Source organism: Pseudophryne corroboree, chromosome 2 (assembly GCF_028390025.1).
Source record: "Pseudophryne corroboree isolate aPseCor3 chromosome 2, aPseCor3.hap2, whole genome shotgun sequence".
Lineage (NCBI taxonomy): Eukaryota > Metazoa > Chordata > Amphibia > Anura > Myobatrachidae > Pseudophryne > Pseudophryne corroboree.
The window spans coordinates 413,965,566-413,993,309 of record NC_086445.1 but is presented as its reverse complement, the minus strand read 5'-3'; the positions used below and the strand labels follow the sequence as shown (position 1 = coordinate 413,993,309).

The 27,744-nt window shown below is 42.4% G+C and overlaps 1 protein-coding gene across 12 annotated transcripts in view; it reads left to right on the top strand.

Moving 5' to 3' along the window:
• The window catches only part of DMD (dystrophin), a 3,641,189-nt gene that overhangs the window by 2,455,169 nt on the left and 1,158,276 nt on the right, over positions 1-27,744 (top strand). For all 12 annotated transcript variants that reach the window (XR_010221499.1, XM_063953479.1, XM_063953476.1 and 9 more), the window contains one exon: positions 13,709-13,920. Coding sequence is in view for 11 of the 12 variants with exons in the window: in XM_063953479.1 (XP_063809549.1) it covers positions 13,709-13,920 (212 nt within the window). In the remaining variant the exon portion in view is untranslated. The remainder of the gene's footprint in view (positions 1-13,708; positions 13,921-27,744) is intronic.

The window sequence follows — 27,744 nt, the reverse complement described above, 5'->3', positions numbered from 1 at the left end:
AAGACCTAATATACAATCTATCGGACCGGCACTTAAGTGACATAGAAACGAAAGCATTAAGCAATGGCCTCTCATTTATACCGACCAACAAATTTGACCAATTGGTGTGGCAAACGGATTTGCACAAGTTTTCCCGCAAACTCCGCTTGCAAGAATTTTTTCAAGTACAACCACCTCCCGCAACCAAGGACCCTCACCAAGCTTTCGGCCTGAACAGGTTGTAATATGGATTAAATTTTGCACATTTTTTCACTTACTATGAGTCTCTGAGTGCCGCTGTGTATATGGGATACCTATATATATATATATATATATATATATATATAAAATAAAATGTGGGCTTTCTCTGGGCTCAATCTTGTCATGCCCCTTCACTGCAAGGCAAAGTGCCTTATGTCCCTATTAGAAAAATGTGTGTGTGTGTGTGTGTGTGTGTGTGTGTGTGTGTGTGTGTGTGTGTGTGTGTGTGTGGAGGGGGAGGGCGCCAATTCTCTCTATGGCACAGGGCACCAAAAGCCTAGTTACAACTCTGGAGGGAGACCTTGCTTTACCATCAGGCTTCCTTGGGACTCCAGCGTTTTTCCAGTGGGGATAATCCAGTTGGTGATATATGCCTTTTTGTTTTGTCCTATGTGAGTGCATTCTGTTTATTAAATATATGTGTTTATGAAGCTGTATTGCTACTCGTGAAAAACAGCTTAGCAGTATCTTGCATGTTGTGCCAAATTGAGCAAAGTAGCAAAGATGTAAGTGGACACATCTGTATTTTTTCAAGTCCTGGTTTTAAAGGAGATTGTATCAGCATCTTGGACCAGTAACCCTATAAGGGTCATATGCGCTGACTTTTTTACTTTTATGTGAGTGGAACAAATAAAAGAATTTTGGCTTTTATTCTTTCATTACGTGTTGCACTATTGTGTTATTTTCTCTGAGTTTCAGAAACAGAATAACCCAGTGTATTTACAGTATAAATATAGGACTCCATACCTCTAAAGAGTTATTTCCATTTATTGTGTAAGCTTGCTTATTTACAAAAAAGTGTTGGTATACGGTAGCGCCATGTGATGTCACTCTTATTGTTTGTAATTCTTGCACCCGGGGTTTTTTGGTGAAGGCTCCATTGTTACATCAGAGGCTGCAACCGTTTATTGTGAGCGCGATTGAGACTTTTTTTCATTAGTTGTATCTCTAATATATTAGGTGAAATCCATCTAGAGATTAATACATTGGATGATAAATGCTTAAGAGATATGTTTGTTACTAACAGAATTTCAATTATGTCATGACTTTGAACAATAAAACATACTTTAATCAAGTCTCTCAGGTCAGTTAATATTGAGGTAAATAGAACTAGTTAATCCATACAGATGTGTCATCCGTCATTCCGCCAGTCTTGGGCGTATGCATCGCGGGTGTGATTATTCGCACTCACGTGCGACACATTCGTGGGAGTGTGTGCAGCACATGATCTTATGGATCGTGCGTGCGTACGAAGTGCATGAGCGCACCTGCGGGCACACTTGTCATGAAAACGAGTCGTGAATATCCGCAATCTTGGGTAAGATGAGGCCGTACTACTCATCTGTATGGAAAAAAAGGCATTGTGTATCATTTACAAATATACAATATACGAGTATGCCCTGATGGCTATGATAATCTAGAACAGGGGTGGGCAATTATTTCAGCTGAGGGGCCACTTACACTTTCCAGCGAATACTCGAGGGCCGCACAGAAAATATCGTGACCACGCATCGCGTCGCATGGTACCTAAAATGTGCATACAATCCTTCGATTTATCTCACAGATGTGGTCGAAATCGAAGGATTGTACCTGATATCACACAAGTGTATGGGCTACATAACAGCTATCATCTTCCCTCCCGTCTGTCCCCTCCCTCCAAGCATGTACCTTACTTAGGTGCACTCTCCCGAGCACAGAAGGTGCTGTGCCTGTGCTGCTGCATGTATTCAAACTGCCCGCCGCACGTCACCCACATCCACGCTGAGGTTCTACCTTTGGCTCCACCCCCAACAGTGCCTGAGGTCACGGTAATCCGGCCAGCAGTACCCAACATGACCAAGCTTCCTCAGTGGCGCCGGGAGGCAATGCAGTGCAATGACAAGCAGCTCAGCCAGTCGGGCCGCATGTCATTGCACACTGATGGGAGATAGGGGGCCGGGCAGGTTCAGTTCGCGGGCCGCATCCGGCCCGCGGGCTGTACTTTGCCCACCCCTGATCTAGAAGCATGTTAATCTTCTTCATATAAGATTAATGATATAATTCAGATGCATTAAAACATACAGTTTACTAATTATAAAATGATCAACTACTATTATTAAGTTTATTAAGCCAGTTTTTGAGTACTGTTCTTTTGCATATCTATTTGATAGGTGCAGTGCTATTACTTCACCACCATAATCTTGCTTGCCTGTCTAACTAGACAGGTCAATATAAAATTTTAGTAGAGCATGAACCATTTCTTGCTGAATAACATTTTCAGAAACAGTGGGGGAGGGAGGAGGGGCAGATGGCTTGCTTTATTGTTGTACAGAATACATTCAATTAGAATAATACATGTCCACATTAACAAAGTAATGTATTTAAAAATATTCCTTAAGGGCATTTTTCATTGCAGAACAACTTGACACCAATTTTCAAAGCAATGTGTTTCACTTCAGGAGCAGTGAATTTAAAGCAATCACATGAGCTATTGTTCACTAAAATACATGTTGTTTAGAATAGATGTCCCCTTGATGTTTATCAAGATCAACATTGATTTGAATAGGCTTTCCAAAAGCTAGTTAGCAAAATAAATAACAAACCATATGTAACTGTAATATGTAAGATACTGCTTAATAAAATGACATGAAGCAAAAAATCCACAGACAGTAGTTTCTTACTTTCTGTGTTTGGATCAATCATATGGAAGGTGTACACAGCCCCTATCATTTTAAAACATTGATTTCCATGCAGCCATTTACTAAATATAATCCTGTGCACAATCTCTCAAATTTAAGTAAAACTGTCTAATGCTGGGCATACATGCTACAATTATCTGGCCGATCTGCCCGATATCAGTAAATCGGCCAGATTGTAGTGTGCATGTTGCCGACCAACCCGAAAATATTGACCGGTCAGGCATGCCGGATTGTGTAGCATGCCCCTCCGATTTGATATTTTCAAAATGTGTCCGGTTGGCTGCATCGGGCAGTACATGCCCTACCGCGGCTGTCCGACAGACATTCCCCTGTTCCTTTACATGGGAAGGAATGGGAAATGTCTCCTTCCTGGTGCCCGAGTATCGATATCAGGTGACATACACTGTGAGAGATCTCACATTGTTTGTCCCAATTATTGGGAGGGTCAGATAAAATGCTTGTTGGTCTGACAGGCATTGTATCTGACAATGTATGCCCAGCATAACTAATTTGTCTGCATTTTTAGACTTTTAACACTGTGCTCAGGAAATGATCAAGGCTTTTTACATCTTCCACGTGACTGCAAAATGCTATGCATTAACATGGCTGGTGGCAGCAGAAATATTGGGAGTCATGCAGCTACATGAGGAAGGCACAGATAAGCTATTTCTCCTCATTTTCTTCCTACAGATAAAGCATACCTCCATACTGTCCTGATTTATTTTCAGGGTAATAGATGGACATTGAGAGCAATTAGCATTTCAAAAGGCCCAGGTACACCCAAGAGGGATGTTGTCAAACACCCATTGTGGCATGACTTTTTTTGTCTTCATGAGCATACTGTCCTCTTTTGCAAATGTAGGAATTTGTAGAGCCCAGGGTGGTCATTCCGAGTTGTTCGCTCGTTGCCGATTTTCGCTATGCTGCGATTTGTTGCTAAATGCGCATGCGCTTAGTTATTTAACTAAAAACTTAGCAGTTTTGCTGTTGTCTGTGCGGCGCTTTTCAGTCGCACTGCTGATAGGTGAGTGATTGACAGGAAAGGGGCGTTTCTGGGTGGTAACTGAGCGTTTTTCAGGAGTGTGCTAAAAAATGCAGGCGTGTCAGGGAAAAACGTGGGAGTGGCTGGAAAAACGGGGGAGTGGCTGGCCAAACGCAGGGAGTGTTTGTGACGTCAAACCAGGAACCAAATGGACCGAGGTGATCGCAATCAGTGAGTAGGTCTGGAGCTACTCAGAAACCGCAAGGAATTATTTAGTAGCAATTCTGCTAATCTTTCGTTCGCTATTCTGCTAAGCTAAGTTACACTCCCAGAGGGCGGCGGACTAGCGTTTGCAATGCTGCTAAAAGCAGCTAGCGAGCGAACAACTCGGAATGAGGGCCCATGTACCCAACCTCGAATGGTAGCTCCTGAGGCCACAGCCATTTCAGCAATACACTTATCAATGTTGTGTTTCCAGAAACACCGATCAGGGATTTTTCAAATGAGGTGTTTTCAGGGTATGTGATTGCTCAGGTGTTGTAGCCAGTCAGAATCTCTTACCAATTTTGAAAACTCCATGCAAGTAGCCTGCATGTTCTAGACACAGTGCTAGTCATAGTAATTGTAGGGATTTCAAGATATGGTTTATTGCTAATGTCTATAGCCTCCATCAGCATATGATTAATTACTACTACAGTACTATATATTAATGTTTTATATACAAAGCAAAGAGAGATTTTGTTTCTCACACTTTCAGAAAGTATGTTATGATTGAAGATCTGTGTGAATCAAATGGGTAATATATGGATTTAATTAGAGTTCCTCTATAATAAATTGAGATGTACAAATTAATAAAGAACTTTGGATGGGAAAATGTATGAATAATTCATTGGAAGAATATTTATAGTTTCACAACACTAATTGAAACATTTATTCAGTATGAAAATTTCATTTGAATATAAATAAGATTATGTCCCGTATATCTTTATGTCATTTGGTGTTACCACAAAATCATGAAACCAATGTGATAAAGCTTACAAATTATTGTTCAATCTTTTATTTTCTCAATTTAAACAAGGCTGGAACTTATAGTGATATAAAGAACCATGAAACATGCTAAAGGCAAATTATTGTTCTCTCTGATTACACATATTTTTCTAACTTATATTTGAATTACAATTTCAAATGACTATTAATAAGTGCTAAATTATACATTACATTTAAAACTGTAAACAGCATATATACACAATACTTTAAAAAAAAAGAAGTGGTATGGAATATGTTAGAGGTTCTCAAATGCAGTTCTCAAGGCACCCCAATGGTCCAGGTTTTAAGTATATCCAAGCTTGTCCACAGGCAGTGGCAGGCTTGGCTAGGGGCAGGGTGGCAGCTGCCACCCAGGCTGCTACACTTTAAGCCATTTAGGGCCACAGATAGGAGACAGGTAGAGGCGGTGGTGTCCTTTTGCTGCCTGGCGACGATCAGAATGGAGTGGCCGCACTGCACTCTCTTCCAGCCTCCGTGTTGCAAGTCACACCACTCTCCTCCTCCTCATTCACACTTCACAGCCATACCGCGGTGACACTATAGTGCATATCCTACACACTGTTTTCACAGCTAGAATTGCTGATTGGTGGCCATCCACCAATCAGCTAAGCCCACCCCACCCCCTCCCCATTGCCGGATTTTACAGCCTTGGGTGACAGCAATCACCTCACTCACCCTCCATCTCCCATGTGTGCCGCCCATGTGTGCACACCCCTCTGCACGCTACAGCCGGGATGCAAGTCCCTCACCTATGAGCTGCTGGCAAACCTGGGTGCATTCACACTATAAGCAGAAGCAGTGTGCCATTTACAGTACTTGCTGGATATGGGCTAAGAGACTGAGGGTATCTCCAGGCCCCTCCCTCCCATCCTAACTGACAAGGCTGAAGATCCAACACCTGGCTCTGCAATGGCTGAGTGGATATATACACCACTTTCTATAGCTTCCTTACCCCCTGCCCCTTGATTTACAGTAGATAATAAGGAGTACAGTATGCACAGGCACAATTAAATAATTTTCTTCTGGCTGCTGTTGCTGTCCCAATCCATCCCCTCATCTGTGTACACCACTACTTTTCCTTGTCTGGTCCATTTTCCCCCATCTCTTGTGTCTATCTTCCTGTCCTAAATGTTATCTGGCTCCCCCCTCTTACTTTTTCCCCAATATCAACCAATATATTTGGTTTTCCGCAAGTTGATGGAGCAGAAAAATAACTATGCCGGGTTGTACACCAAGAAGGGGGAAGTCATTGTCCAACATCCTTCGGGCTATGTGTTAGCTGGGGGAGGAGTGGTCTGGTATGTAATCTCGGCGGTTGGGATGCTGGCGGTCACTCTCGGCATTGGTCTGGTGTTGGAATTCCGGTGTTGGTCATGTGACCACCAGCATTGTGATCACCGGTATGCTGAATGCATCCCAGATGGGGAGAGGAGATGCTGTGAGGGGACAGTGCTTCACTACAGCATCAGGCCACAGGTGCAGAGATGTCACCAGGCCACTGCGGGGAGGGGAGAAAGGAAGGGCTCCTCATAAAAATGGTTGTTTCAGCTTAATTTTATCAGAAAACCCCATACCAAAGTAGGACATGTTAATTAGAGCACCTCAGTGTCCACTTGGCTCTAAGCGGCCACTGCAGCTGGTGTCAAAAGGGTAAGTGATGCCACTGATATCAGTAACTAGAATCCTAGCTGTGTTGTATAGAGTTCAATACAATAATCTCTGATTTGTCAGATGAGATTCGTAGCTCATACTGTATATTTGTTTATAGCTTTTTAACATAAAAATTTTTATTAAGCCACACCTACATTAGGTAAACCACACCTAAGGAGTTATTGGCCACACCCACATTTGAATTGCAATGCACCCATTTTTGAATTGCAATGTTTGTGTTTGCCCCTATACAGAACGTTGCCAGCCAGTGCCTGGCTATAGGTGACTTATTTAGTACATAGTAACATAGTATCTAAGGTTGAAAAAAGACAATTGTCCATCGGGTTCAACCTATTTGTTTTCTCCTATGCACGATTATTTTGTATAAAATTTTGACTGAAGTTGCTGACTGCCGTTCCGATTATTATTATTATTACATTTTATTTATAAGGCGCCACATGTGTTTCGCAGCGCCGTACAAAGGACAGTACAGGGAGACAAAACATAGCATTACAGTAAACAAATGACAGAAATAGAGTACAGGTAACAGAGCACCACACGTTCTCAAGACATAATACAGCTAAGATGTAAGTATTGATGGAGTGATCATCGTACTACTAGAGGCTGGTGGCCATAGATGGAGATGAGCCTTTACTAGCAGGATAAAGATGGTCGTAGAGTAGGGGAGAGCTGCGAGTAAAATGTGTCAAGACGAGGGCTTAGATAACAAGAGGAAAAAGGGCCCTGCTCTTAAGAGCTAACAATCTAGTGGGGAGGGGCGACAGACAGATGACAAGAGGTGCAGGCAAGTGGGAGGTAGCCTGATGGCAGTATACAAGCAAAGCTGAGATGTTCACGGCATGAGGCAGGGGGTGGAGGCGTGGCTTCAGCACTGGGTTATGCATCGGGAGGGTATGCTTTGATGAATAGGTGGGTTTTTAGTGCCCGTTTGAAGCTTTGCAAGGTCGGGGAGAGTCTAATGGAGCGGGGGAGTGCGTTCCACTGAAGGGGTGCAGCACGGGCAAAATCCTGAACTCGTGCATGGGAAGCAGTGACCAGGGCGGTGGAGAGGCGATGGTCATTAGTCGACCATAGGGGGCGGGAGGGAGTATGAAGGGAAAGGAGGTTGGAGATGTAGGGAGCAGGTGAATTAGAGATGACCTTGTATGTGAGGGTGAGGAGTTTGAAGAGGATTCTATAGGGGAATGGGAGCCAGTGTAGATTTTGTCAAAGGGGAGTGGCAGATGTGGTGCGGCGGGAGAGGAAGATAAGCCTAGCTGCGGAGTTCAGGACAGATTGGAGGGGAGCAAGATGGGAGCAAGCAAGGCCAGTGAGGAGGACATTGCAGTAGTCAAGTCGTGAGATGACCAGTAATTGGATGATGAGTTTAGTTGCACTCTGGGAGAGATATGGCCTGATACGAGCAATGTTGCGTAGCTGGAAATGACAGGATTATGCCAGAGCTTGGATGTGGGGTGCAAAGGAGAGGGAGGAGTCAAGAGTGACGCCCAAGCAGCGGAGTTGGGGAACGGGGGAGATGGTGGTGTTGTCAACAATGATGGAGATATTGGTCGGGGGTGTTGCTCTGGATGGGGGGAAGATGATGAGTTCAGTCCTTAAGGGACACCAACAGGAAGGATGGAAGGGTGTGAGGTGGTGCTGGAGGCAGACACAGAGAAGGAGCGGTTAGTGAGGTAAGAAGAAAACCAGTCAAGGACAGTGCTAGAGAGGCCAGCGTTTTGGAGTGTGCGGAGGAGGAGAGGATGATCTACGGTGTCAAAGGCAGCAGAGAGGTCCAGAAGGATGAGCAGAGAGAAGTGGCCCTTGGATTTGGCCGAAAGCAGGTCATTGGTGACTTTCACCAGGGCAGTCTTAGCTGAGTGGAGTGGGCGAAAGCCAGATTGTAGTGGATCGAGGATGGAGTTGTCAGAGAGGTAGTTTGTGAGACGGCTGTAGACTAGTCGTTCAAGTAATTTGGAGGCGAAAGGGAGAAGAGGGATGGGGTGGTAGTTAGTGCGTGACTATGCCCCGTAACCCTGGATATCCTTATCCATTAGGAATTTATCTAACCCATTCTTAAAGGTGTTGACTGAGTTGGCCATTACAACTCCCTCAGGCAGGGAATTCCAAACACGTATCGTCCTTACCGCAAAAAAGCCTTTATGCCGTATTGTGTGGAATCTCCTCTCCTCTAACCTGAGCGAGTGTCCACGAGTTCTCCTTGTTGATCTAACCAAAAACAGATCCTGCGCAAGATCTGTATATTGTCCCCTTATATATTTGTAAATGTTGATCATGTCCCCTCTTAATCTCCTCTTTTCCAGTGTAAACATGCCTAGTCTTGCAAGCCTTTCCTCGTATTCCAGCGTCTCCATACCCTTAATTAGTTTGGTCGCCCGCCTTTGAACCTTTTCTAGCTCCAGGATATCCTTTTTGTAGTAAGGTGCCCAGAATTGTACACAGTATTCAAGGTGTGGCCTCACAAGTGATTTATATAACGGGAGTATAATACTGTCGTCTCTAGCATCAATTCCCCGTTTTATGCATGCTAATATCTTATTAGCCTTCTTTGCTGCTGTCCTACTTTGGATACTACTGCTTAGTTTGCTATCTATGAGGACACCCAAGTCCTTTTCCAGTACAGAATGCCCTAATTTTACCCCATTTAGTAGGTAAGTGTTATTTTTGTTCGTTACCACAGTGCATTACCTTACACTTGTCTGTATTGAAGCGCATTCTCCATTTCGCTGCCCAAGCTTCTAATTTAACTAAGTCATTCTGAAGCGACTCAGCATCCCCCTCCGCATTTATAACTTTACACAATTTGGTATCATCTGCAAAAATTGACACCATGCTCTCTAGACCTTCTGTTAGGTTGTTAATGAAAATATTAAACAATAGCGGTCCTAGTACTGAGCCTTGCGGCACACCACTTAGCACTTCAGTCCAAGTTGAAAAAGATCCATTAACCACAACGAGCTGCTCCCTATTATCTAACCAGTTGTTGACCCAAGTGCATATTGTGCTTCCAAGCCCTGATTCTTGTAGCTTGTAGATAAGTCTCATGTATGGTACAGTGTCGAACGCTTTGGCAAAATCTAAAAAGATTACATCCACCTCTTTACCCTGATCTAGGTTTGCGCTTACTGTTTCATAAAAGCCAAGTAAGTTGGTTTGACAGGATCTGTCCTACATAAACCCATGTCGATTCCTTTTAATGACCTTATTGACTTCAAGGAACTTCTGAATACTATCTCTTAGAATACCTTCCAATACTTTCCCCACTATAGATGAGTCAATAAGATTTAACCACCTGTGCGGAGCCATGGATATACTTAAAACCTGCATTGTTGGGGTGTCTTGAAGGCTGCCTTTGAGAACCTCTGGTATATGTTAACATGTAAAAAAAATTATTGTATACCTACAGTTATTTGTTTTTTAAATACAGACCTTATGTTTTGTGGAGAGTCACAGTTACAGCATTAGATGTCAGAAGAGGTGTAAGTTTCCTAACTGGAAATGGAGGTTTGGTTTGGCTTACCCGGGCTGTGGAATATTTTTTTAATTTTTTAAAACTAATCTAACTCAAATTTACCTATTGACGACTGGGATGAACTTACGCCCCTGCACAGGGCCGGATTAACAATGGGGCGGATAGAGCTGCAGCTCCAGGCCTCCCCATGAAAATAGGCCCACAGGAGACTGGCGGCATTAACAGGAAACATTTTTTCTTATCACAAGCTGCCAGCCGCCATCCTCACAGGCCCCTTTGCAAACCCTCATGAGCCGTCACCTACCCTACCTGTCCGGGAGAATGCCTCCATTCTCCTGAAGCCGGCGGGTCCCCAGCATTAAAAACAACGGTGTAGTGAGGAGCTCCACAGCCCTTCCTGCACCGCATGACATCACATAAATTCCATCCCCCGGGGGCGGAGCTATGGGGGGAGCCATGGTGAGTGTATGATCTATTGCATCTGCTGGCCGGGTATGTAGGGCGGCTGCAAAGCCAGTGCTACCCGCTCTCAGCGTGGTCAGCAATGCAGGGAGACGCTGGTCTTGATAGGTGCTCTCCCTGCTCCGCCGCTTGCTGTGCTTGTCAAACTAATATGACAGGCAGCGGCAAGCTAGGATCACTCCAGCGCCAATCCCCGCAGATATCACTGTGTGGATTGTGTGTCCCAGCACGCTCTGTTATAGTAAGGCGCACTGGCACAGCCGTTGTGTGTCAGTGATGGACACAGAGAGGTGACAAGCAGCGCCCAGTAGCTGGAGGTCTGTCCCTGGTATCCACCTCCCTCTATGCCCCGCTAAGAAGAGCGCAGATGCGGAAACCCCGCTTTGTTCTAACGCCCATTCAGTAGTGAGCTAGAAGCAGGTGTGAGAGCTGAGAGGAGCGGGTAACAGGAGACACTGACCCCCAGCGGACACCCAGAGCTTCCCCCAGAGCCTCAAACAGTCAAAGGACTTATTCAAAAGAAGCTTCTGCAAGAAACATTCTGCCACATCTGTGAGTCTCCATGGGGAGGGAGAAGGGTAACTGTGGTATGTACCAATGGGGGTTACTTTACCATGTAGAGGGAAGTAAGTATGTAACATAGGGAGAGTGGTAATTGTATAACATGGGGGCTGCTGTGTAACATGAGGAGGGGGGAAACTGTGATATGGGGGGGGTGGGTCACAGACGCTTTCTGTATTATATGGCGTCACAGACGCTCTATGTATTATATGGCGTCACTGAGGCTTTCTGCATTATATGGCGTCACTGAGGCTCTCTGTATTATATGGCGTCACTGAGACTCTCTGTATTATATGACGTCACTGAAGCTCTCTATATTATATGGCGTCACTGAAGCTTTCTGTATTATATAGTGTCACAGACGTTCTCTGTATTATATGGTAGTCACTGAGGCTCTCTGTATTATATGGCGTCACTGAGACTCTCTGTATTATATGACGTCACTGAAGCTCTCTATATTATATGGCGTCACTGAAGCTTTCTGTATTATATAGTGTCACAGACGTTCTCTGTATTATATGGTAGTCACTGAGGCTCTCTGTATTATATGGCGTCACTTAAGCTCTCTGTATTACATGGCGTCACAGACGCTCTCTGTATTATATGGCGTCACTGAAGCTTTCTGTATTATATAGTGTCACAGACGTTCTCTGTATTATATGGTAGTCACTGAGGCTCTCTGTATTATATGGCGTCACTGAGGCTCTCTGTATTACATGGCGTCACAGACGCTCTCTGTATTATATGGCATCACTGAGGCTCTCTGTATTATATGGCGTCACTGAGGCTCTCTGTATTATGTAGTGGTTACCACAGAATAAGTGCGTCAGATGCTGGCACCTTAATTTAATGGGTCTTGCCCTCACTTAGAAACATTATAATGTAATTGTCTTTATTCAAGAAAGCCTCAGGTGACCACTATCTATGGGGAAATGGAGGCGTAGCCCAGACTCCACCAGTGGCCTAAGCACTGTGGACTGGGCTTTCCTCCTTCATGCAACCACCTCACCTCAAGCTACTGCTGCCGCCAGACACTTCCGTTATTTATTTGTAACAAGTAAGTGCGCACATAGTGCGGCAACTACATGGGACTGCTGAAATGCCCAGCCCACATGCTCTGCAGTCCAGCTACACATGGCCGCTGCAACGCCAATACAGTAGTTCAGGAACAATGGCAATTAGAGAGTTTCTCCTACCTGCGAAGAATGGGACTTCATAGAGTAGATAGAACACTTGACTGGTTTGTTCACGCTGCTTTCTATTTTGTTACCCTGTATGAGCAGCACTTACAGCTGCCGATGAGTTAAAGCTGCTGTCCTGACTACTGCAGTTTACTTCAGGAAACTGCTGCAATCTATTTCGGGTGAATGGCTCAACCCTAGAATAGTCCATTTGAACACCTTGGGATACAAATTCTAAGTGCAGATTACTGTAGGTGCTTTTGTATGCCATTAAACATACCAGGACCCTATATTCATTGCTTAAGATGGCTGAAATTGTTTTAGGTTCAAAGATAAATTCATTCCTACTTTTATGACCAAATTTTATTTTATTTGTTCAATGCACTATGATGTTATATATTTGTTATTACTGTTAACATAATTGTAACATTTTATAAACATACATATCTTGAGTTCTACTCATATTATGTATCAGACATTTTTCTTTTTTTGTCACGTTAACATGCAGTATTTCCTTTTGTTCATTTGTAGACTTATGCTGCCCATACACTTGTGCGATGCCCCGCGACGCGACATTGTGGGGCGTGCGATGGAATCGCACCTGAACTGCCAAAGTGATTACCATGCGATCATGCGGTAGATCGCATGGTAATCACGTGATGGGCACGTCACCGCCGAGTGTGAGCGGCCTCTGGCCGCTCCCGGCGGGTGCCCATCGCAGTGCGATATATCTCATGTGGGTTTAAAACAACATGCGATCGCACTGCAATGCGAGAAATATTAAGTGCAGCACATAATATCTTGAGATGCGATATTCGAGCGGCGTGCCCACGCATCGCATCTCAAGGTACCTAAAATGTGCATACAATCCTTTGATTTCTCTCACAGATGTGGTCGAAATCGAAGGATAGCACTGATTATCTCATAAGTGTATGGGCACCATTACACTGTTAATTTAAGCATAGTGGGGAAGGCAATTGAGGTGATTGTAGAAAGGTACTAGCCACAGTCCATAACTCAGACCACATCACTAGTCACACCCCCTGCGGCGACACACAATAGGCCCTTCAGAAATTTCAGCTCCAGGCCCATGTGGACCTTAATCTGGCACTGCCCCAGCATTGTAGCATATCATACCGAGACTTGGACTGTGACTAGTAGAATTTGACATTATCTGACAGGTCACTGTCAACTACAGTGTTTTAACTAACTCTATAACTACATCAGGACAACATCATATATAAAACCCCAACAGACAAGTTCTTTGGGACATAGACATATTTCCTAATACACGTACTTATTTTTTTTTTATTAAGACATGAGTTTGTTACATTACACTATAAAATGTCTCCATTTTCATTACATGTAATAAATAATTATATCTAATAAAAATGTGTAAATTTCTGTTTTACAGTTGAAAAAATACAAAACCAGTGGGAGGACGTACAATGCCACCTTCAGAATCGAAGACAACAGCTCCAGGAAATGTTGAAGGATTCCACACAGTGGCAAGAAGCTCGTCGGGAGGCAGAACAGGTGTTGGAGAAAGCAAAAGGAAGGATTGACTCTTGGCAGGAAATATCATACACAGTTGAGTCTCTGAAGAAACAGAATACCGACCTCAAGGTCTGTATATGTTTTTAAACAGCTGTAGTATCCCTTATGTAAACCTAAAGTTAAAATATTAAATTATAGTTGTCAATTTAATAAATAAGAATTTTTGATGTGTATATCACTCGATTCTAATTTAAACAAAACACCATTTAATACAACAGTAATCTTTACATATAGAACAAATATAAGACATTTATATTGTGCAAGTGAAAGTACATGCATGTTCTAATTCCTGTGTTTGTGCAATGTGTGCTTTCATGTGGTCAGGTGAGAACAGACCCTAAAAGATAAGGAATAGATTCATCAGTGGACTTTCCCTGAATTATTATTACCCCACCCAGTGCTTTCTTCATAGAATAGTATATTGAAGCTATTTCTGTCATGTGTTACTTAATTTATTTACATTTACTTAATCAACCATACTGGGTCTGTCCATGACTTAAGCACTATCTGAAGGTAGACACTGAGCAAATCTTTTTATGTGTTCACATTTCTACTTAATATAGGGATTAATGTATACAGCGCGCCATGGGAGCTTTCACTTGTAAGGCATGTTGTCACTGTGTGCCTGCTGTTCCGGTGATTTTCCAGTCTGTCCTTCAGTATTACTCTATTAAAAAAGACTGTATTTACTGTGCATTGGCCCGCTTGTCAGGACTAGCTATATTGTACAGTATTCTGTAGTTCCATATCCATCCACTGCTATTCAGCACTGTACTGTAGTTTTCATTAGTAGAGCATTCGACACCCAGTAGTGAAGCTATGTATTGCATGCTGTGGATCCTCCAGTGCCTTATTACACAATACTTCGCCTACCTGTGCTATTTGTATGTTAAGGACTTCTGTATGGCACAGCAGCAGCAACAATGTGCAAGGTGTTTTGTATCTGCAGGCTTCCCATCGCTTACTGTGATAGGACATTGTAGGAAAGTTAAGTTTTAAAATGTGTACATGTAACACATAATTTAACAGAAGCCAGGTGAGTGAGGATATGGGAGTCTTCAACGGAGTCTTCCGGGCTGCAACCAAGAGATTAATATATGTAAGTGATAGAAATGCTATCACTTAGCTGTATCATACTAGGAATGCAGGAATGAATGCTAGTTTTTATCAAAATATACATTACCACAATGTACATCAGGAACTTCCAAACATCACTCTTTTTGATCAAGTCCTTATTAAGATCCTTATCCAGCATCAGCTGGATTGGGATAGGTCCCGTAACCATCAGGTGCATTTTTATAACATACTGGTCCTTCAACAACTGTGCTGGGATAGCTAAGTTATAGTTGTACAGCTTTGCCCAGCACATGGTAAAAATAGCTTCAAGGGCTTTGAACATAGACATAATTGATGTTTATAGTAAAAATGATGTTTCAGTATGATACCTTTGTACAAATGCTGAGTGGCCCTTCAGTGATGCTTGTATTAGTGTAGATGAGCCCTAAGAGCAATACATTGTGCCTGAAGAAACTGCAAAACCACTGTTATTTTATTCTTGCTAACATCTGTTTTTAATAACTCTAAAAGCCAACCAATTATAATGCTTTTTTATCAACATAGACTTTTATATTGAAGAGCTATCTGTAGGAGAGTTTTGTCTCCCAAGTACTGTAGATAGCGGAAGAAGACACTCATTCATTTTAAAGCCAAAAAGAAAGCCAAGCTGCATCTCTGCAGTTTGTGCTGTGCTTGTTCTTCTGTGTGCATTCTATTCCTTTCGGGCAATTTAACAATCATAAGCCCCTGTAGTGCTTACATGGTGTATTTTTTAATTATGACCTTAATTACCATCATTTGTCCTCCTTAAACCTGTTACTGTAAATTAATCTTCACAGAAAAAAATATAGATATTAGGATAAATATATGTGGATAATAATGAAAGGTCCCGGTCGTCCAGCAAGCAGTAAAAGGAAATACAGTATAGTTTAGCAGAGTGTGGTGAGCCTGCAACAGGAGAAAAAAAGTCAAGCTAAAGAATTAACAATAGTGGAACTTTTGTAATTATGGATTATATAATATCAGTAATGTGTTCTATGCATTATTACAATTTACCTGGCTGTCTTAGTTTTACAGTATTTTACTAAATGGCACTGTTTATATTGGTTGCCAGAGGGAAGTCTAAGTTAAACAGCTATGGGCTGAGGCCACTACAATTTACCACCAACACAATTTTTATTGACAGGTCAATGCCCTTCTATATATTGTAGAGAGGACTTAGCCATAGCTTCCTGTCTGTGCCTTGTCTCTTTTATGTGATAATAAAGACATTCTGCTGTCACCAGACAATCCATCATTAGTAAATGAGTCCGATCATTATATTTTTGGCATTCCTTAATTTGAGTACATAAAGGTATCCAATCTAGACAAAGTAGTATTGCTCCTATGTCTTTGTTCATAATTTCTTAGTGGCATACTGTATATTCTTCACTAGTGAATACATTTTTGCCTTTGTTATTTTAGACATTCATTTTTAATGGTAAAAGTTCAGAAAGCTGTTGAATTAACTGTAACCTTAATGATGGAAATGTCTTATAGCTATATAGTATTTTTTTCCCTGACTTTATAAAGATTTGTTTTAACCACCAACTTTCTGCTGTCAGCAGTTGAAGCTTTCCAGTTAATTGTGCTTGTTAAGTTTCATAAGAAACTCTAAATTTTAACTCAGACAATGAAAGCTATAGACAGCGCTTTAATGCACATACATCCTGAAACATTTCATCAAGGCTTTGTCAGGTTAACAAGAATAGACCATCTCCGAAACTTGGGATACTATAATAATTCGTAATTATAAAACAAGTTGAAATTGTGTAAAAGAAAAAGAGTGATCATATATAAAGTTCCACCCTAAAAGTAAAAAAAACGTTTGGAAAGGAAATACAATTTGCAAGGAAAGGTGCAAACTGCTTAAGGTGTTTAACCTAATTCATATAGATCAGCATCATCTAGAATACTGTTTTCAGTTCTGGAGGTCATATCTTCAGAAGGATATAAATACATTAGAGTCTATACAAAGAAAGGTAACTAAATGGGTCATGGTCTACACCACAAAACTAACAAGGAAAGACTAAAATATGTATCATTTGAAGCAGAGAAGAGAAAGGGGGACATGATAGAAACTTTCAAATATATAAAGGGTTTTGAGGTACAGGAGGGAGACATTCTTCAAAGGAAAAGAATTATTAGAATACGTGGACACATGCTGAAACTGGAAGGAGGTAGGTTCAAAGGAAACATGAGGAAAAATTACTATACAGGTTGGTGGATAGGTGGAGTAGCCTTCCATCAAAGGTGGTAGAGGCTAAGACAGTAGAACAATTTAAACATGCTTGGGATAGAGATATAAATATCCTGATTTAGTTTACTTCATGACGTTGGTTTGAATCCCTACAAGTACCCCCATCTACCCTTCCTTCATACCCCAGATGGCATGTCTGCCCACCCCTTCATTCTATCGGCTTCACAGGATCTCAGATGCATGGGTCAGTTATTAGACAGATCTTCTTAAAAGGTTCCGACAGATGGAGCCACGCTCATTGAGCATGGTTGCATTGCAGGTGGGGGTGCGCGGTGAGCCTAGGCACGCCTGCTCCTCAGAACGCCACCAAGCGTACAGAGACACTCCAATTCACTTTGAATGGGGCATGTGTGCGCATGTCTCATTCGTTCCCGGCGGTGCACCTCACCCGGCGCAACTAGTTGCAGACGGAGCCACAATTAGCATGGCTCCATCTATAGTTACTGATTGGCAGGTTCCCGATTCCCTGGCATTAGATCCTTCAGCCATGCTTATTTAAAAGGAACAACATTTTGCCAATTCTGTGATAAACATTTTCTCCTTCTTAGATTGGGATAACCCCCTAGATAAATTATTACTGCAGCCCTCTCCACTAAAACAAGCTATAGCCATACATTATGAGTTTTTGAGTCCATCTTTATACCTTGTTTCACTTTCCTTTGGTTAGCAACAATGACTGACTCATTTCCCTAATTTAACTATAGTGGATCTTTTACAAGCCCTTTCCACCTCTGTAAAGACATTTCCCACTTCAGGATACAGGTATGCGGAGATGTTCTTGATAGTCTTTCATCTGGGTTATTTTTTTCCGTACAGGAGTTTTATTATTGGCCTCAGTACTCACTCCCATTGTCCCAAATGCATTATTTATGGTCATGCCCAGTAGTTAGGGTTTATGAGCCCGCGTATGGAGATTTGCATCAGATAATGTGCTTAGCTATCTCCCTCCCCTAAAAAAGGCCAGTTTGAGGATACTTCCCAAGGCACTATGGTTTCAAAATGAGGCAAAAAGTTACTATTGGCTGTATCTGCAGTGGCTGGAAAATTAATCCTTTAGATGTGGATCTAACTGAGCTCCCCTTCTCTTGACCTGTTTCAGGAGAAAATATAATTTTTAATGCTTATGGATTGGTTGGAGGCGTCTCTCCAGAAAGAGGGGCATATTGAGCAATTCTTCACAGTTTGGGAGAGCTTTATTGATTCCCAACACCCTCTATAAAAAGACAAATTCAAAGTGGTTTTCATTTAACACTCTGGTATGAAACGTGAGTTTTTTTACAAGACCCCATGATTACTCTATAACTTATATTTTGTTCTTAGTGTCTGGTCTTCGCGTTCTCCTTTATTTAACTAATTTATATTTAACTGGTATCAGCAGATCTTTATGTGCTGACAATTTCTTTGTTATTTATGTAATCATTACCACGTTTATTAGTATCCATCTTCTTGTTCAGCTTATGCTTCTGATAATATTTCATGTATGCTCGAGCTGAATTAACATTTTCTTTGTATGTTATTTACTCCAACAAAATTAAAATATTTAAGAAAAAAGAATATTTTTCCAAAGAATTAAGGCTCAAATAGGATTGAGGTTACCAAAAGGTAAAAAAGAGGCAGACTAGACGAGCCAATTGGTTTTTATTTGCCATCAAATTCCATAGTTCTATGCAGATCTTAAAGTGGTCCTGAAGAGGTGGTGTAACTGACTTACCCTGCCATATTCCCACCCCCACACACACACACACACACACACACACACACACACACACACACACACACACACACACACACATTAAGTGGAGCCAGGGCCACTGCTAGTGTTTTCCGCCCCCCCCCCCCCCCTGCAAACTATAAATTAGTGCCCTGCTTACTATACTTTATAAAGGGACATTGATGTCACAAAGAAGCAGCATGATCACACAGAAGCACCCCCAATTTAATTTACACCATACAGTATAGCACAATCTTATTCACATTATGCCACATGTAGTGCCCTTGATTTATATTACACCATATAGTAATGCTCCTTATTCACAGTAGTGCCTCTTATAGACAATTCCCACAGTAATAGTGCCCCTTACACATAATACCCACAGTTGTAATACCTATTACACATAATGACCAAAGTAGTGCTGTTTATACACAAAATGTCCACAGTAGTGCCCCTTATACACATTTCTGCCTCTGTCACTCCAGCAGCTCACCCACCTGTGTCCCTCCAGCAGCTCATGCCCTGTGTCCCTCCAGAAGCTTCCCAACCTCTCTTGTCCCTCCAGCCCCCTCTCCTCTCAAGATGCACATGGCTTTTCTTCACTTCAGCAGCAGTGATAGCATGACATCACATATGCCATGCCAGAAAAGGAAGCCACTCGGACCTGAGAAGGGGATGAATGCTGTCCAACAGACACAGCATGTGTGGGTACCAGGAGGGGTGGGCTGTAGATGAGGAGGACCATGGAACCACCATAATCTGAGGAAGGGGGAGGTGGCTGCAGCTCATCAGTAATACTAGCACCGCCTGCATCATCTACTGACGAAGGTGATGGGGTGGGCTTGTCTGTTCAAATTACCTTGCAGGGCAATGGAGGAGGTGGAAATAGTTCCCCCTACCATTGCAGGTGGTTGAACTCAGTCCCCCCTCCCCCCCCCCCCCCCACACACACACACACACTTTAAGCCCTGATTATAACTCATATTCTTAAAAAAACAATTTTTGCAGAGATAATTTCTTAGAATTTGATAACAGTATCTGAAGTGTTACAGAAAGGACCAGCCAACTGCATTGATTTCAGATTGCAACAATACTGTAGTAAAAAGACGATAAAACATATTTAAATGACATATTCTTGTATAGCTCTTAGTACATCTTAGTAATGATACATTTTAGTAATGGCATACACAATATATCTAGTCATTTTTAAGTAAAGCATATACTTTTGTTTAAACTTTTGCCTTGAGTAGAAATACCTGCTATCTGTTCCTTCCTAAAATCTAAAATATAGAATGGCAAAGTTTGACATTCTGAGTTTTTTTTTTATGTTTAATTTACTTCACAAAGAAATTTAGTAAAATGCTCTAAATGTGCCAGGGAGATAAGAACAAATAAATGTTAATTTAGTTAAATTTTGTATTTTATTACATTTGTTTACATACTTGATGTTATGGTTTGTTTTGTTTCCAGCTAATAGCATGATAATTAAACATTCTTTTCTATAGACTGAACATGTGCTTTATTCATTTTCAGATTTCTTTGTGGTTAAGCCTTGCCAGCTTAGTTGGATTAGGATTTACAAATGTTAAAATGTAATTGTCTACAGACTGGTTTATATATTATGAGAGATATGTGCTATCCATTATAGTCAGGAGGGCTGTATGAAACATAAAAATAAAACATCACTCAATATCTTAAAATGGATTTAATTATATACAGTAGCACAAAACTGTGAGTGCCGGTGATGTAGCTCTAGTCCCAGAGTAAAAAAAACAACCCTCTTATCGTCAACCACCAATAACACACATCACTACACATTAAGGGTCATTCAGATCGGGTTGTTATTGTGCTATCGTCCACAAAGTACCGATGTTTGGTACTTTGCATATGTACAGGACCCCTTCTGCGTGCGCACGAAGGGGTCCTGTGACATCGAAAGCAACCCAGCATCAGACTGTCAGTGGTCAACAGTCTGTTGCCATTTCAGGCGGCAACATGCTCCACTTGGAAAACTGGAGGTGTGTAGTCACTGTTTAGTGGGATGGAAGAGGTCAGGGATCTCTATTCTTGGATGGCAATTTCCTGGCCTCTGTGACAGGAGGCTTGCACATCACTGTGGATGCCGTAAGCTGCCTGATGATAGGTGCTTTCATCTGAATAACCCCCATTACTCCTACTAATGTACCCATGCATTACCAATATTGCCTGCATTCATTGGTCTCTGAATTGTGTCTCTGGTCTTTGTCTTAGCTCTTGATGTCTTCCCATGCATTCTTGTAGATAGATTGATAGATGCTAATTTTTCTGTACTTTAAACAGCAATGCGAGTCAGCTTGCAGTGAGCTGAGTGCACGTCATATACTGTTGTATAGGGAATTTATCTGGCTATTTTGGAGTGACTTCCTTATTTTAATGTGACTAAAATAATGTGCATGCATAAAACGGGGAATTGATGCAAGGGACGAGAGTATTATACTCCCATTACATAACTCACTAGTGAGGCCTCATCTCGAATACTGTGTGCAATTTTGGGCACCATATTACAAAAAGGATGTCCTGGAGCTAGAAAAGGGCATGGAGACGCTGGAATACGAGGAAAGGCTTGCAAGGATAGGCATGTTTACATTCGAAAAGAGGAAACTAAGAGGGGACATGATCAACATCTACAAATATATAAGAGGTCAATACACAAAGCTTGGGAGGGACCTGTTTTCTATAAGATCAGCACAGAGGACATGTGGTCGCTCACTTAGGTTAGAGGAGAGGAGTTTCCGCACATTGAGGTGAAAAGGATTTTCCACAGTAAGGACAATACGTGTTTGGAATTCCCTGCCTGAGAGAGTAATAACTGTGGACTCAGTCACCACCTTTAAGAATGGGTTAGATAAATTCCTATTGGATAAAGATATTTAGGGTTATGGTGCATAGGCATCATTATAGTTAATATAACTAGTCCTAACATAAAAATAACTAGTCCTATAATAAGACTGCATAGGAGACCACAAATAGGTTGAACTCGATGGACAATTTTCTTTTTTCAACCTTAGTTACTATTTTATTATGTTACTATGTTAATAGGTATCTTCACTTTTATCTAACAGTGAGAATAATAAAAGTCATGGAATAGTGTTCAATAAAATACAAATTTATTTTCAGAAATACAGTACCTGTTTTGGTCAGTATAGAATGCATTGTCCCAGCATATATATTAGAATATGGGTGAAGCAAAATAGTGATTAGTATTTGGTTGGCCAGCAGTTTCACTTGAGTACAGCCACACAGCGAAGGTACGAAATTTAGGACATAAAGCCCTATTTTATTCTCTGGCCCCTTTAACTACAATACTAACACAGATAAGTAGAAGGCACCTTATGATCACACATTTATTGAAAGATAATGTAAAAAAAAATCACTAGTCTCCTAGGTAACATCACAAAATCACCAAAGGGCTTTTAACAACATCTTTTAATTATCATATTGAAAACCAGTCTCCCCAAACGTCACAGCAGCAGTTACCCCAGTTTAATACCATTCCTTCCAGGATCTCAGGAACAAATCCAGCAAGACTCTTCTTTGATAACTGTATCCAACCTTTTTCCCACAAATTTCAAGTGGGTTAAGATCAGGGGACTGTTCTGGCCAATTCAGCAACCTGATGTTACGTGATGCCTAAGACTTTTGCTCTATAGTATGGTGCCTTGTTATCTTAAAATACTGTAGGAAATCTATGTCTGGAAGCATTTCTTTTACTCAGGGGTGCAATCTGTTTCTTCCACAATTTGAAGATGTTTGACACCATGCATCATAAGATCATGACTTTTACCGGATGGTTCACAATCATGCTTAGACACTCTGTACCAAATTATTTGATGGCAAATCTTCATACATATTGGCTTGGTTTATTGTCATAAAGGTAGAAGCTTTTTTACTTTCTGTCATTGTTCGATGATCCAGACTGATGCACCTTTGAAACTTTATCATCAGTGGCTTTTTCCTCACCTTCTTTCCTTTGAGACCAATCTTCTGAAGTCTTCAATACACCATCTGTGTTTACACACTTGAAACATCTAATTTTATTTTTGTTGACCATTTGGAGAGCAAATCCATAGATGTTAAGTGACAACTGTTTAGGATAATATGTATCCTGGTGACGCAGCTGATCGTTTTATCGATCTTTCTTCCAGTATACAGCTCTTCAGTGAGCATGATAACCCAAACATGGTTTTCTTTGCCATTGTATGTCAGAGACTTGATTGCTTATCACAAATGTAGACAATGCACAGAAAACTGTTTCATGGTATACTATGACCTCCCTACAATGCCTGGGCATGCTCCTGATGAGGTGACGGATGGTCTCCTGAGGGATCTCCTCCCAGACCTGGACTAAAGCATCCGCCAACTGCTGGACAGTCTGTGGTGCAACGTGGCATTGGTGGATGGAGCGAGACATGATGTCCCAGATGTGCTCAATTGGATTCAGGTCTGGGGAACGGGCGGGCCAGTCCATAGCATCAATGCATTCGTCTTGCAGGAACTGCTGACACACTCCAGCCATGAGGTCTAGCATTGTCTTGCATTAGGACGAACCCAGGGCCAACCGCACCAGCATATGGTCTCACAAGGGGTGTGAGGATCTCATCTCGGTACCTAATGGCAGTCAGGCTACCTCTGGCAAGCACATGGAGGGCTGTGCGGCCCCCAAAGAAATGCCACCCCACACCATTACTGACCCACTGCCAAACCGGTTATGCTGGAGGATGTTGCAGGCAGCAGAACATTCTCCTCTGTGTCTCCAGACTCTGTCACGTCTGTCACATGTGCTCAGTGAGAACTTGCTTTCATCTGTGAAGAGCACAGGGCGTCAGTGGCGAATTTGCCAATCTTGGTGTTCAACCCCCACCTGTGGATGTCGGGCCCTCATACCACCAACATGGAGTCTGTTTCTGATCATTTGAGTAGACACATGCACATTTGTGGCTTGCTGGAGGTCATTTTGCAGGGCTCTGGCAGTGCTCTTCCTGTTCCTCCTTGCACAAAGGCGGAGGTAGCGGTCCTGCTGCTGGGTTGTTGCCCTCCTACGGCCTCCTCCACATCTCCTGATGTACTGGTCTGTCTCCTGGTAGCGCCTCCATGCTCTGGACACTACGCTGACAGACACAGTAAACCTTCTTGCCACAGCTCGCATTGATCTGCCATCCTGGATGAGCTGCATTACCTAAGCCACTTGTGTGGGTTGTAGACTCCGTCTCAAGCTACCACTAGAGTGAAAGCACCGCCAGCTTTCAAAAGTGACCAAAACATCAGCCAGAAAGCATAGGAGCTGAGAAGTTGTCTGTGGCCACCACCTGCAGAACAACTCCTTTATTGGGGGTGTCTTGCTAATTGCCTATAATTTCCACCTGTTGTCTATTCCATTTGCACAACAGCATGTGAAATTGATTGTCAATCAGTGTTGCTTCCTAAGTGGACAGTTTGATTTCACAGAAGTGTGATTGACTTGGAGTTACATTGTGTTGTTTAAGTGTTCCCTTTATTTTTTGAGCAGTGTATGTGTATGTATATATATATATATATATATATACATACATATATATACACATACATATATATATATACCTGATGTGTCTGATGAGACCTCTGTAGAAATAATAGAAAAGTACAAAGAGGCAGAATGCACATTTTTCCGATGTCTCTTCTAGAGGTATCTTTGTGTGCACAACCCTGACCTCTATGAGAATCAGTCGATTCAGGTAGCTGTACTGTACTTTTCTATTATTTCCACGCTACTCTCAGCAGAAAAGTCACACTATATTACCCTGTGCTTCACATTTTTAATCAGGGTGTATTAGTGTGGTAAATGGTGGACACTGACAGCAGACACTGTGCCATTGTATTGAGACTCTCATCCCCCATTCACTATCATGGCACAATGGTGAAAGCAGATTTCCCTTCCCTGCATGTAAGCACACAGGCTCTGCAATTTTGATTTACTAGTGAATTTTGCATCAGGCAGAAATTATTTGAACCCTAATCTTCCACCAATTTCTCCATCTGAACACTCTGTGTAACCAGTTATGTGTCTCTGAATGCAGAGGCATAGCCAGCGTCGGACTCGCTGACCAGGGAACTGCTTCTGGTCCATTTATGATGGGACAATGTTTACAAGCTCCCAGCTCTTTACACCCATTACCTGCATTGCAGGTGATTGCAGGTATGAGTGCAGAGAACAGTTTGCCTCTAAACATTGTCCTGGCAGAAATGGACTGGAAGCTGTTCCCCAGTCAGCCAGTCTGACACAGAGCATAACCAATATTCAGTGACATTTAGGAATGCATATTGGTGGTAAATCCGAGTTGTTCGCTCGCTAGCTGCTTTTAGCAGCATTGCAAACGCTAGGCCGCCGCCCTCTGGGAGTGTATCTTAGCATAGCAGATTAGCGAACGAAAGGTTAGCAGAATTGCTACTAAATAATTCCTTACAGTTTCTGAGTAGCTCCGGACCTAATCCTAGATTGCAATCACCTCGGTCTGTTTAGTTCCTGCTTTGACATCACAAACACTCCCTGCGTTCGGCCAGCTACTCCCCATTTCTCCAGACACTCCTGCATTTTTACCTGGCACGCCTGCGTTTTTTAGCACACTCCCTGAAAATGGCCAGTTGCTACCCAGAAACGCCCCTTTCCTGTCAATCACTCACCGATCAGCAGTGCGACTGAAAAGCGCCACACGAACAACAGCAAAACTGCTAAGTTTTTAGTTAAAAAACTAAGCGCATGCGCACGGCGTACCATGCGCATGCGCATTTAGCAGCAAATCGCAGCATATCGAAAATCAGCAACTCGGAATGACCACCATTATTATTATCATTTATTTATATGGCGCCACATGGGATCTGCAGCGCCCAATTACAAAGTAAACAAATAAGCAAAATGAAGACAGTGACTTACCATTCAATACAATATAGGTCAGGTACAGGGTATATAGTAAACAGCACTAAAATAAGTATCAGGGTGGCAGAAAACCAAAGGATATGATGCCATCAAAGGGAGTATTGAAAAGTAGATAGGTTAAGTAAGAGACGTAAAAGCACATGACGGAAGAGGACCCTGCTTGTGAGAGTTTACATTCTAAAGGGGAGGGGCACACAGACAGGGGTGACACAGATGGAGTAGAAAGTGAGCGTAGGCCACAGAAGGCTTAGGATGAGAGATGGCTGGGTTTGGCAAAGAAGTGGGCCTTGAGAGCCTGTTTGAAGTTTTGTAGAGAGGTGGAGGGGTAGAGGGGGAGAATTCCAGAAAAAGGGAGCAGCAAATGCAAAATCTTGGAGGTAGGAGTGGGAGGAGGTAATCAGAAGGCAGGAGAGGTGGTGTGCATTAGCAGAGCGAAGAGGATGGGCTGGAGTTTAAAGGGAGATAAGGTCAGAGATGTAACTGGGAGAGGAGTGGGTGAGGGCTTTGTAAGTGAGTGTGAGAAGCTTGAAATGGATTCTCAAGGGGAAGGGGAGCCAGTGCAGGGCTAGTAAGAGAGGATAGGTGGATGTAATGCGTTTGGTGAGGAAGATGATACGGGCAGCAGCATTGAAGATAGATTGAAGTGGAGAGATGTATGTGTTAGGAATGCCAGTCAGGAGGAGATTACAGTAGTCCAGTCTGGAGATGACCAGTGAGTGGATAAGGGTCTTAGTGGCATCTTGGGATAGAAAGGGTCTGAAATATTTTTAAGATGAAAATGACAGGTTTGTGATAGGTGCTGAATGTGTTGTTTGAAGGAGAGGGAGGAGTCAAGGATTACTCCAAGACAGCGCACTTGGGGGCTAGAGGAGATAGTAGTGCCATCTATAGATAATTAAATTGTGGAGGTGAGGTTGTGCGGGAGGGTGGGAAGATGATCAGCTCAGTCTTAGACATGTTAAGTTTAAGAAAGTGCTGGTACATCCAAGAAGAGATAGCAGAGACACAGTTAAATACACGAGTGAGGAGAGCAGGAGAGAGGTCAGGGGAGGAAAGGTAGATTTGAATATCATCAGCATAGAGATGATATTGTAAGTCAATAGAGCTAATGAGTACTCCTAAAGAGGATGCATAGAGAGAGAGAAGGAGAGAACCAAGAACAGAGCCTTGGGGGACACCTACAGTTAGTGGAAGTGGTGTGGAGGTTGAGCCATGAGAGGAGGCAGAGAAAGAATGGTCTGAGAGGTAGGAGGACAGCCAGGAGAGGGTAGTATCACGTAGACCAAGGGAGTGAAGGATTTGCAGAAGAAGTGGGTGGTCAACAGTGTCAAAAGCCGCAGACAGGTCAAGGAGAATAAGCAAAGAGGGGTGACCCTTAGATTTAGCAAATAGGAGGTCATTGCAGACTTTTGTGAGGGCAGTTTCAGTGGAGTGGAGAGGATGGAAGTCAGACAGGAATGGGCCAAGTAGTGAGTGGGAGGAAATAAAGGCAGTAAGGCGGTTATAGACAATACGCGCAAGGAGTTTGGAGGCAAAAGGAAGGAGAGAGATGGGTCGATAGTTGGAGAAAGTGTGTGGATCAAGAGTAGGTTTTTTAAGAATAGGGAGACGAGTGCATGCTTGAAGGCAGAGGGGACAGTGCCTGATGATAGGGAGAGATTAAGGAGGTGGGCAAGATGAGAGCAGGTAGAGAGAGAGAGAGAGAGAGGTAGCGGAGAATAATAATAATAATAATAATAATAATAATAATAATGGTGTGACCTATATACTGTATATTTTGAGAATGTCATTACAAGGTTCACACATTCTTTTATTGAAATATAATGTAATTGTGTAAAAGACACAGCACAACGTTGTCATAATATAATATAAGTGAAC